The sequence below is a fragment of the Oreochromis aureus genome, linkage group 17 (genome assembly GCF_013358895.1).
Source record: "Oreochromis aureus strain Israel breed Guangdong linkage group 17, ZZ_aureus, whole genome shotgun sequence".
NCBI classification, from domain to species: Eukaryota; Metazoa; Chordata; class Actinopteri; order Cichliformes; family Cichlidae; genus Oreochromis; species Oreochromis aureus.
This window is the reverse complement of record NC_052958.1, coordinates 2,027,918-2,040,176: the sequence shown is the minus strand read 5'-3', so window position 1 is coordinate 2,040,176 and position 12,259 is coordinate 2,027,918. Positions and strand designations below refer to the sequence as shown.

The window sequence follows — 12,259 nt, the reverse complement described above, 5'->3', positions numbered from 1 at the left end:
TTTATCACAGCTAACCTAATTTTCATCCTGATCTTGTACTTCCAGAACAAAGCAGAAGGGACGATTTGGAGGCCTTGGGTCACATGTTCATGTACTTCCTTCGAGGCAGCCTTCCCTGGCAAGGCCTAAAGGTACTGCAGCGATTTGCTTGTGTTGTCTCATGCTGATATAACGCTTGTCTTGTAATCCACTTGATGCGTGGCGTAGCGGTTTCTCTTTTGATACTTGACACCCACTCAACGTTAGCATCCTCTCAGACTGGTGACATTTTAAGATCTCGCTTTTTAGAAACTGAAACACTGAGAAACAGTTAAATAGGCACAGTTAGATACTTAAAATATTATCTCTTTATTTTTCTGTTGACTTTACACACCTTTTTCTGCACAAACAATCAGATGTGACAGGAAACCACCTTCTGCACCTTGTTTTGCATCTTAAGAGCTGCGAGAAAAAGCTTACATGACTAAGGAGCACGGCCACAGTCGCAGGTGTCTGAAGGGCCGGTTTCAGCAGGCTGCAGAGTTGCTGTGGTTGCTTTTTGAAGGCATCAGTATCAAAGGTGTAGACAGAACAGACTAGAAGACAAGACACCTCATCTGAACATTTGCTATGTGGGTGGAAGCTCTTGGTAGATGAATGTGAGGGATGTATAAATGTGGGGGATGTTGGATCGCTCTGGCCAACACAAACACACAACAGGAGAGTGAGCTTGAAAATCCGCTGAAGCTTATCGATCAATATATTGGCAGCTAAGGAACTCGCACAGAGTTGTGCTAAACCCCTGTATGGAGTGTAAAACTATACCACCCTGAAGGGTCGGGGGATGTGGTTGGGTTAGAGCAGAAGAACATCCCATCATGTGTGATAGAAAATTAAACAACAGCTGAGAAGCCTTTCACTTTCCCGTGCCAGTGAGGAGGTCGGTGACAGGTTGCCCTAGATTTGTGGGATTTTTTTCCCCACACCAACAAATGTCTGCAGCTGAGATGATGTTGCAAAGTGCTGATATCGACATGACATGTGGCAAAAGTGATCGAACTTTTGAGTCTAAAGAGCCGCGGCGGCACAAATGCAGGCGCTGCACATGTGTGATATCACGACTTGAGAATCTGTCTGTTTTGAATATTGGACATCTTCATGGATGCCTCAAGCAGCAGCACGTGCTCATATTTAGATTAGAGTAGAATCTGTAGTACAGTATGCATTTAAACTTGTTTCCCCTGCAGGCCGACACCTTGAAGGAGAGGTATCAGAAAATTGGAGACACCAAACGAGCAACGCCGATTGAAGTCCTTTGTGAAAGTTTCCCTGGTCAGTAGAGCGCTATTTTCCTCCTTTCGGGTGTATTTATTTTAAATTAAAGTGGTGCAGATTTCACAGTATAATATCTTTTGGTACAGAAGAGATGGCCACCTACCTGCGCTATGTGAGGAGGCTGGATTTTTTTGAGAAGCCGGATTACGATTACTTGAGGAAGCTCTTCACTGATCTGTTTGATAGGAACGGCTACGTCTTCGACTACGAATACGACTGGGTCGGCAAATCGCTCGTGAGTGCCTTTCACTGAACCCACCTGACCTCTGCTAGCGTCATCAACCCATGGCTGCATTTATATTGTTGCTCTCACTGTAATTATTTCTCAATAAAGCAAAGCTAATTATTTTTGCAAACCCGATTACCAAATTGCCAAAAGCGTCTCTCATTACGAGAGGAATAATATTATTTATTTTTGTTTGTTGTTTTTAAAAAAAAAAAAATTCTTACTAAGGTTGTTTTGTTTGTGCTTTTGTGCGTTTGCCTTGCAGCCCACGCCGATAGGCCCCATCCCCAGTGACACGCCCGTGCAGCCCAGCAGCAGAGACAAAGCACAACAGCAGACCAAAAACCCGGTGAGGTTATCAGCAACGACATTAAAACACAACAATCACCACACCCGCCTACCAATATAGTTGCTTGGGTGACCACCCAAACCAGTCAGGTTTATTCTCGAGGTCACTCTCGTTGTTTCCAAATGTAAGCAACTTCCTGTTCACGTCTACAGTCTGACTATTCGGCAGTGACGCCTGCTTCCCCACAAAGTAAAGTAAAAAAACAACAAAAAAACGAATGCCTTTGGAGCAAATTAACGGGCACGTGCCGTTACGAGGGAGACTCTCCAGCTGTGAAACGAAGCATCGTTTTTGACTTGGTTAAATTCTTCACACCTTGCCACGCTAAGCTCAGTCATTGCATGCATGAGTTGAAAATGCAAATTGCATTGTTCACACCAGTAATGACAAAGTACAGACGGGTGACAAATAAATGAAAAGAAAATCCAAACTTTAGGAAGGTGACGAGCTGCCAGGACACCACCTGGATTTTTTATACCTCTTGAACTCTCCTGGAGGGTTTGAGCACCGTCTTGCAGCCAAGCTCAAAATGTGCCATTGGTGTTCACTTGGGCTCATATCTCCTGACTTTTGGGGCCATAGCACACGATTCACACTATTTTCATAATCACCAAACCAATCAGTGACTATCCTGGAAGAGATCACTCCTGTCAGAACAGCCACTCAGCATAGCATTGTATCAATGAGCAGTCAAACATCCCTTTAGGCTCCTTCTCTCACCCCAGCTGGCCCCGCCCCTCCCTGAGCCTGGTTCTGCCGGAGGTTTCTTCCTGTTAAAAGGGAGTTTTTCCTTCCCACTGTCATCAAAGTGCTTGCTCATAGGGGGTCATATGATTGTTGGGTTTTTCTCTCTATGTATTATCGTAGGGTCTACCTTACAATATAAACCACCTTAAGCTGTATAAATAAAATTGAATAGAATTGAAAAGTGGGCCCATATCAGGTGGGAGATGCCGGAGTCACCAGATCACCTCACTGTGGCAATCAGAGGTTCATGTTTTTCCTTTAATTTGTCATCCGTCTTTATTTGCTTAGTCTGTGACAAAGCGTAGACTTTTTGTTGTTAATAGCATGCTATCCGAGCCTTGTTTTTGTTTTTATATAATGTTAATGATAGGATAATGATTCATTGGTTTTATTATGCCAAAAAAACATCTATAAAATATAACCAGTGATAACAAATAATTTTCCTGATCATGAAGTTGTACTAGGTGAGTCTGACTCATCGGTTCCAGTAAAGCTGTACAAGGAATCCATTTGACTTTATGATTGACTTGTTACTGTGGACTCTAGCCTCTTTTTATTACTCTCTGTTTAATGCAATTGGCTCGGCGATAACGTTCCACCTTTTAAAGCTCGCAGAGCACGGCCTTCTGCACCATGTACAGTAATGGCTGTAAAAGCTTTAACATCCTGCTTAAAACAGCTTATCAATAGAAAGCACTCTCTGTGAGCATCTGTAGCCAAACTTCATATTTGTATATATATTTTTTAGGTCAGTGAAAGCAGAGTGTAAAAACTGCTGTACTGTAAACCCGAGTCCACAGCTAAGTTTAAAGAATCTGTGATGACGTGGAGGGTTGTCGCCGTTTAATTAGACTCAGCGGTGCCAGCTGAGCCGATCAAGGCTGTTTTCTTTTACTCCTGCATGATTTTACTAGAGTGTCGATCTGTGCTTCACATAAATTTTTGCTTCCCTCTACTCCTCTATTAACATAGTTCGTCTTAACAAGCCTGCTTTTGCTTGGGAGATGTCTTCTATAATTTTTGTTTTTGTTTTCTTTTTTTTTTTTTTAACCTCCCCCTCCCCCTCCCCAACTCCTCTCATTGTCCTTCCACATTTCTGCCCTCACCCTCTTCAACCACATTGCCTTTCCCTCACTCTTCACCCCCTGACCCATAACCCCCACAACCTTCTTTACCCCCCTCTCCCTTCTCACCACCTCACACCCACCTGCCTCAACCCTTTTTGCTCTTTGCGTCAAGTCGCCTGAGCCCAAAGGAAGTGAGTCTCAGCCCACTCCCGTGACCAATAAGGAGACTCTGGGGTCGCACCTCACAGCTGAGCGGCTGGGGGGCTCTGTTCAGGTACTGCTGCTGCTACAGCTGCTGCTTTGATGGCTCATGCATGAGGCCACATAGGTTTGTCTGTGTGTCTGACCCCCCCACCTCTCTCACTGACTTCACACTGCCTGCCCGTTAGATGCTCTGTCTCGACTCTGTGCTCGAATCAGACTGTGTGAGTCCTGTGTGTCACTGCTGTCGGTCTGCTTCTAGGCTGCTTGCATTCAAGGCCATCCAAAGATGACATCCAGCAGTATCTTATAAAAAAATAAATACAGATTACTATACAAATTCATAATAATGATAATAATAATAATAATAATAATAATAATATAAAAGAAACACCAAAAGGACAAACAGCTCAGTCTATTTTTGTACATTTATTTTAAGATGATGGAAGAGCAATCAAAACTATAATCTTTGTGTTTTTGCTGTTTTCAGTGTGTACACTCTGTCACCAGAAATACGTCTCAGCGGACATTGTGGTGCACAAGCGCCACCCAGTGTCGGCTAATCGAACTGCAGTATTTAAAGGATGGGTTCACATTCTTGTCTTGCAGTCTGTATTCACATATCAGGTTTTCCTTGCAGTTTTCCTTTCTCTTGTTCAGCTGTCCATCAGCTGATATTTTTATTTATTTTATTTTTTTTATTTTTTTTTTTTTCTCAGTGTGTTTCAAACTGACTTTAGCAACAAGAAGAGATTTTGGAGTAAAAACGAAGGAAAGGATTTCTTACCCGCCTCAAAAAGCAGGAGAAATGATCACAGCAAGGAAGATCTCTTTCAATACTTGTTCGGTGCCTTATTTGTGTTTTAAGACAGAAATGAACTGTGTGAACCCGTCCTTTAAACTTTGTTGGCTTTAGTTGGCTCATCCTGGGTTACTTGCTTAACTGTTTTCTTACCTGAGAGGGCGGATGACTTGTGATAGTCAAGGTGCATTTATTTGATCCTGTGAATGTTCATCTACTGGATTCAGTCTGGTGTCCTTCTCTAATGGTGCAGGTGATGAGCTCAACAAATGGCGAGCTGAACACTGATGATCCCACAGCCGGACACTCCAACGCTCCCATCACCGCTCCCACCGAGGTTGACGTACCTGACGAAACCAAGTATGTGTGGGGGGGGGGGGTCCTCACATTCACACACAGAAAACACATGCTTGTCTTTTTCAGTGCTGCTCATCTTTGGATTGGGGTTCAATAACAAGTCCAAATCCAAAATTGGTGCTGAAAAGCATCTAAATCGTTTTGTGTTCCTTGTTGTTAGCTCCTCTATGGAGAAACCTTTTGTTGGCTGAGTACAGGCAGTCACTTAGTCACACTAACGAGCTGCAGTTTGTGCTTTTTTACATAGTGTTTCCATGCATCCTACTTCAGTGAACTTAGGTTTGTTTATATAGAAATACAGCAGTGCATTTATATACACTGTTTTAACCTATCACAACAATATAAAGATAATGAGAAATCAGATTTTCTCTATGACAATCTAGTATTGGAGCTATTACCTGCTGTAAATATGGCAGCCTCTGTTCTAAGTCTGACTAAAACATCAAGTATGAGTGTGGCACTGTCATATCTCTGTTTGTAGCGTCCTGTGTATGTAGACCAGTAAAAACCTCTAATCCTGTTTCAGAAAAACAGGATTACAATCAGGTTGTAGCAGCTGAGGCGTAGTAGGAATGCTAATAATGGGACTTAAAGTTCACCAGCAGGGAGGGGAACATTTTAACTGTTGCACATGAAGAATATAACTGTAAGTGTAGTGAAGCAGGCTAGACCTACTTTATTGTTAAAACTCCTTTATTTACTGTGACTCAGCAAAAGCAGTGACTAGGCTGTTATTTACATATTTAATTAGTTTTTAAAAACAACAACAGCCACTTTTAATCCTCAGAAATATGTTTAAATGAATATGGCTCATTTAATTTAGAAGCAGATACATCATCTTATCTTTCTGAAGCATTCTTCGTGTTCACGTTGTCTTTTTTCTACGTGATTCACAGCCCATAACTTTGCTAGCTCTAGTTAATTTTAAACAGGCGACCAGCTAGATTACCATCATCATAGTTGAGCTTTGCGACTCTTTTCCATTAGCACCTACTCGGCTTGACTCGACTTTTTCTTACTGGGTTTTGGTTGTTTTCCGTTACACTTGTGTACCACCCCAGTGTGGGTGGGGTCGCTGTAGCAAGGAGGCTCGACAGTCCTGTGACGTCATTCGCATGCGAGACAAACACAACGCACCAATGGAGGACAGTGCAAACGTCTGCACCCTGTCAGACCACGGTGTCGTTTGTGTGTTGCCGTGTTTCAAAAATAGCGGCTTTGATTCTTTTGAAGGGGTCGCTCTCATGACTCATCCACTCACATCACTCCCCGGCTAATGAGCGCCATGGAGTCTGTTGACGTCACATTTTTTGGCTCAACTTGGCTCACGTGGATAACGCTAAAAAAGCACCTGGTACATGACACTGCCGCCTAGTGGAAAACCCTAAAGACCGAGCAGAGTCGAGTCGATTAGGTGCCATGGATGATCCTCAAAGATGATCCCCAAAAACAAATATTTGTAGTTTCAAACATGAACATCTGAGCTATTAAAAGTCCACGACTTCCTTAATTCATTTATAACTATTATGAAGACAAATGATGAGATTACAGTAAGTGAAATGTCTGGTTAAAAGAAAGGAAGCCAGATTAGAGCTGGTTACTGAACCCCAACCGTCACAAGCGGTGTTATGTACCAGTATCTACATGTGTGTAAATACCTGCTTTTCTAAAGGAAGCCATGCCTTTGTGTTTGTGCAGGTGCTGTTGTTTCTTCAAAAGGAGGAAGAGGAAAGCGCTCCAGAGGCACAAGTGAAAGAAGAGAACAGAGAGAACTTGAAACATTGTGGTCACTGTCAAGTTTTAAATGGAAGCAACTACACAGACTCCCCCACCCACCCCACCGCCCATTATCTCTTTCCAGCTACCCCCCCTCCCCTCACCTCCTTACTCCTTTCATTCCCCGCTGTCACCATGTACCTCCCTGCTTGAGTTCTCTCTCTCTCTGTCTCTCGATCCCAGCGCTCCCCGGCGAGTAAAAGGAATGTTGCAGTCACAGCGACTCCACAACAGACTCCTGATTCCTTTACAGATGAAAAATAAACAAACCTGCATCACCACATGAGGGCAGTGTGAGGGGGAGGGGCTCGAGAAAAACGTTTAAAAAAACAAACAAAAAAAAAAAAGCTGTAACAATGAAACTCGAATACCGTGGCGTGAATATGAAAAAAGATACTGTTTGAAACAGTTGTTGTATTCTAGATTCCATAAAGAACGTGTGTTGTTCGAACAGTCAGCTGTTGATCAGGGCAAACCATTCAAGTGGTTCGAGTGCAAGAAATCTGCTCCTTTATTAGGAAATTGTTAATTTTATTTTCTTTGGTGTGTCTTTTTTTGGGATCAAGGTGAAAGAGGAAAAGGTGAACTATGCTGATGTTAAATGTGAGCGACACAGGAAGCATTTCATCTATAAATCAGAATCTGGAGGATTTTTATGTATTTTTTCTTCCTCTTTGTTTTTTTTTGTTTTTTTTTTTTTGTAAATGAATCCTCAGTTTTCAAAGTCAAATCCCTGCATTGAAAACTTATTTTTATGTTGTAGTGTTCTCAAGTTCAATTCTTTCCTGACTCTGGCTTTCTTTTATTTTGTTTTGTCTGTCGACGCGGACTTTGTAGCACAGTCACTGGCCTCAGGTACTGTGGAAGAATGAGAGGAACCGATATTAAGCTCTCTTATTATTATTGCACTTTTTGGAGGAAAAAAACAATTACAGTGGAAAACTTTAGGTTTGAAATTAACAATTAAGGAAACAACTTAATAAAGACTGATCTAGGAAGAGTCCTTCACAATGCTTATATCTGAGTTATGGCTGAAAAATGTTGTGGATTCTCATGAAAAGAAAAGGAGATGTCTTTTTTTGATTTTTATTTCTTACATCAAAAATAATTTACCAGGAAATCATAGTTTGTGCCTTTCTAAGTAAAATGTTTAAAGCTCAAGTGAGTGTCCCGCAATGACATTTTATCTAATCTGACCCTAATGCTCACTGGATTACTCTGTGTGTGTGTGTGTGTGTGTGTGTGTGTGTGTGTGTGTGTGTGTGTGTGTGTGTGTGTGTGTGTGTGTGTGTGTGTGTGTGTGTGTGTGTGTGTTCCCAAATCTGGAGGTTTTGCAGGCAGATGACTCTGTGCACATCCCTGTCAGTCACTTATAAGTCAGTATACATCTTTCTGTCTCCTGCTGTAACGCCACATCTGTACAGTGGTGGCGGTTTGGCGTGTGTGCTGTGCCACCTCAGCAAGACGCAACGGGCAACAACCCACATCTGCTGCCTCGGCGTACATCGGTGCCAAACATTTCTTCAACAGCTTTGAAGATTATCAGAAAGATTTTCCCTTTAATTTTTACGTTGCATTTCCTGTAAAAGTGAGAGGAGGGAAAAAAGTTGAAATTCCTCTGGATTTGTGAAAAAACCCACAATGCATCTTCACAGCTTCACCCTCTGCTGTAATCAGTGGAACCTCTTTTTGGTTTTGATGAGCCGTCTTGCTGTCACGAATTGTGGCCTGCTCCTTTAAGGACACGATCGAGCCTTCCTACCGGTATGATTGTTGTTGCACAGGGCTGATCATGTGATTGATGACGAAGTGAAAGGCACGACACGTCACAGTTTCGGTTTACAAAAAGTGATCTTGCTCATTAATGTGGGTGGTATCAAAGAATTTTACGGGATGCTCAAGATTTAGTGTTTTCATTTAAACCAAACAACCTCGGGATGTATTTAAAGTCACACGAGACATTTGGATCGACGACACAAGTCGATCAGCTTCTTATGAATTAATGTTTTACCTTCTCAGTTTAGTGATTTATTTTGAAAGGGGAGATAAATGTGTGTCTGAGCAGGTTTCGGAAGACAAATGTGCTTAAATAACCCACCAGGTGAAGTCAGAGGAGCCAGCTGTCTGTAGTCACAGTGTTGTCGTGGCTTCATTAGACAGCGTGCGCTGCAATAACCCAAACGCAGAGCAAAGGTGTGACTCGGGGTGATCAGGTGCGCTGTTGACGCCCAAGACTTTCCCCCCTTTTAGGCCCTGAGGTCACTCTTTTAAAAGTTGGGTGGGAACCTGGCTTTGCAAAATCACCGCGTTTATTAATTTTATAATTCAGGTTTTGTTTTGTTTTTCTGGAGATGGCAGGGTTGACCCATGTAAATTCTGCTCTCCGTCTCTTAGTGTACCTACTTGCATTATGTATTTGTAAATATGACAACGACAGATCTCTAATTGTGAATAAAGCAAAGTTTTATCACAGGAGTCAACGTGGAGCAGTTTGTGTGCCTGCTGATCGCTCTTTGTCAGTCTGCAGGCGGGTTTGTTACCCAGCGGGACTTTATTCTGAACGACCTCCTGCGTGGGTCACATATTTAATGGTTAACCTGCGATCACAGCGCAGTTAAGGTGTGTGTGTGTGTGTGACAGCTGACTGGCCAAGAAGCGGACGGAGTGTGCGTGCCTCTGATTGGATACGGGCCACACCAGGACAGCGGGCGTCAGGCACGGTAAGAGGAAAACATGGCATCTGCTGGACGCATGACCGGCGGCTCTCTGTCATTTTGGGAGTGATCTCCTATATTCTGCCACAAACATTATGCCAGTGATTATACTCATCATCATTTTTTAAAATTATAATCAGTACAGTACAGAGTTATGACGGGGTGGTTTTTACCCGTGCGTAATAACTTACATTAGGACATGTCCAAACATATTGGTAATGGAAGCAACATCCTTATGGTAGTAATTAAATATCATATATCTATCTATAGAGAGAGACAGAGAGATATAAAATCTATATGTTTTTTTCTTAAGGTACATTTTTCAGTTGGTCTAATATTTTAAAAACATTTAAAGGGCTTTGCGCGTTTGTGTTTCAAGAACAGACTCCTCGGTGGGCCCATGTCCTCTATTTCCTTCCTTCCTCCATCATCATCATGTTTTCGGAGGAACTTCAGCTAAAATGATCGGTTGCTCACAGCATGTAAAATCAAACTGATTTAAAAGCATAAATGTAAAACCAAAAACATCAGAGGGGCATTTTTAAGTATCTAAATGGAAAGAGACACAGCTGCTGTTATCAAACTACAGGTCACCTTTGTCTGAGCTTTTTAAGCTGTACTTAAACGTCACTTTATTATTGGTTATATCACTTCGAAGCATTTATGACTCAGATGATAAAAAACACTTTAGGTTTCCTTCCTGCTATAGTAGCTATCTCTTCTGTTATATGCGGATAGAAATGTCGGTTTACATAAATACATCTTAAGAATTTCACCCCAAAAAACATTCATCAGTTTGATGTATAAAATCAGTCCCTTTCAAAACGTCCTGTGAGCCAGTTTAGTAAAAGGTGGTGACTCAGATAATGTTATATGGGACTAATAAATCATTGGAAACACGATTTTTCATAAGCAGTTTTATATTTAAAGTGCTCAAATAAATGTATTTGCCAAACTGTTGAACTAAACTAATGTTGTTGAATTATCTCTTGGTCACACTGTGGTCTTGGTATTTTCTGAAAACATGAATGATGAGGTGAGCTCTAGTCCAATTCCTTCCATGCCTCCCCTTTTTCTTCTGTTCCTCCTGAGTCTCCTTCTTAGCTTTAAAGAAATATCAGGCCTGTGCAAAAAAACAAAACGTATGGAAAAGTGTTCGCTGCAGGTTGCCAAATATCAAACGCACCCAGAACAGAGCAAATGGAGCTGCATATCAGTGGATGCTGTGGCCTGGACTTCCAGGCTGTGCACAGTGTGGATTCCCCCCCATCACAGACCTCTCTTTGTTCAGGGCAAGAAAGGAAATACCTGAGAGGTTTCAACACCTCTGGCAAAATCAGAAATTTCATCTGAGCTGTCTCTTTCACAGAAACTGGTTCTCATAATAGGTGCCGGGGTATTGTTCTCTTGGGTCTTCCACATGGGTACAAAAGAGGCTGGCTCAGCCGCACAGGGATGATCACCTGATCTTGACTGCACCGTCATAGGAAGCTGTAGTTCACTCTTGGTTCATTGAGCCATCCTTTTACCAGGTGGAGCTTGAATCTGTGATGAGTAACTTTTGGCTCATTCAGAAAGTTTCTAATAGGAAAATCTCTGACACTGCCGAAGGTGCTGGGTTCAAATGTCTTGACTGTCTTTCTGTGTGGCGTCATTTGGTGATTATAAATTGACACTAGGTGTGTATGTGAAATCTGAAATCTCTAACTGTTAGGTTTGTGATGAGCTGGCAGCCTGTCCAAGGCTCGCTCAGCTTCCTGCCCTGTGTTTGATGCTGTGGATGAGTTGGATCAGCCTCTGAATTCTCACCACCTTTGAATATAATAGTAGTTCAGTACATTTAACTTCTAAGTTTAACAGACTTTCATAAAAACACCAATGCACCACAGTTTGCACTGGATGCTATCTCGGAGCATCTACACCACCAAAGAAAAGTTCAAGGTTCAACTTGAATGCACACAGAAATTAACGCTTTCACATTCAGTCTCATTTCTTCTGTCTGTCGTGTAAGACTCCATGATGTTGAGCTCAGGTGTAGGTCCCCACCATCTACTGCAGAGACTCCTCATTCTGGGATAACCAGGTGCACCTGACCAATAGTGAACTTATCTCACAGCTGTATCTCAGTTTATCTCACAAGCTCACGCATGTTACCAAAACTATGGCCACACAATGAGTTGTGTGGCTTTGTTCAATGTTTTGTGGCAGCTGAGTAATAACTTTTCCTTTTCCGCTCTTAATCTAAAATGTTGCCATCATAACTCTGCTGATGTGGCTTTGTGTTCTCTTTGGCTCTGAAACCAGTCAGCCAGCTCAGAGGCATCAGTGTCAGCTTTTTTCAGTTTCACTCTGAGCTTTGGTTTAATATTTATTATTATAGCAGAGCCGCCCAGGGTGCACACCACCTCTCTGGGACAGCTGGGATGGGGCTCCAGCCACCTTTAAAAAGATTCACCTGTGCTGTGTTTGACAGTGGGAGGTTCTGTTATTGGAGACAAAGTTACTCAGTGTAACTGTTGACAGTATGTTAACAGTCATATAAATCAAATATTATTGAAAATAAGCAGGAGTAAGGCAGTTGTAAAGCACTGTATAAAATGTATTTCTAATAGAGTGATGAAAACACTTGCTGAATCATTCGTTTTGTCACATTTAGATTATTGTTCGACCGTTTGGTCAAACAACTGGAATAAATTTGTATAAGTT

The 12,259-nt window shown here is 42.1% G+C and overlaps 1 protein-coding gene across 7 annotated transcripts in view; it reads left to right on the top strand.

Moving 5' to 3' along the window:
- Nucleotides 1-9,314, top strand: part of csnk1g2b (casein kinase 1, gamma 2b) — a 34,117-nt gene extending 24,803 nt beyond the window's left edge. For 4 of the 7 annotated variants that reach the window (XM_031758619.2, XM_031758621.2, XM_031758620.2 and 1 more), the window contains exons 6-12: nt 46-131; nt 1,227-1,311; nt 1,401-1,549; nt 1,806-1,889; nt 3,876-3,977; nt 4,960-5,066; nt 6,762-9,314. In XM_031758619.2, the coding sequence (XP_031614479.1) occupies nt 46-131; nt 1,227-1,311; nt 1,401-1,549; nt 1,806-1,889; nt 3,876-3,977; nt 4,960-5,066; nt 6,762-6,816 (668 nt within the window). In that variant the 3' untranslated portion in view covers nt 6,817-9,314. The remainder of the gene's footprint in view (nt 1-45; nt 132-1,226; nt 1,312-1,400; nt 1,550-1,805; nt 1,890-3,875; nt 3,978-4,959; nt 5,067-6,761) is intronic. The other 3 variants (XM_031758624.2, XM_031758627.2, XM_031758626.2) reach the window with 3 other exon arrangements.
- The last annotated feature ends 2,945 nt before the right edge of the window (nt 9,315-12,259 follow it).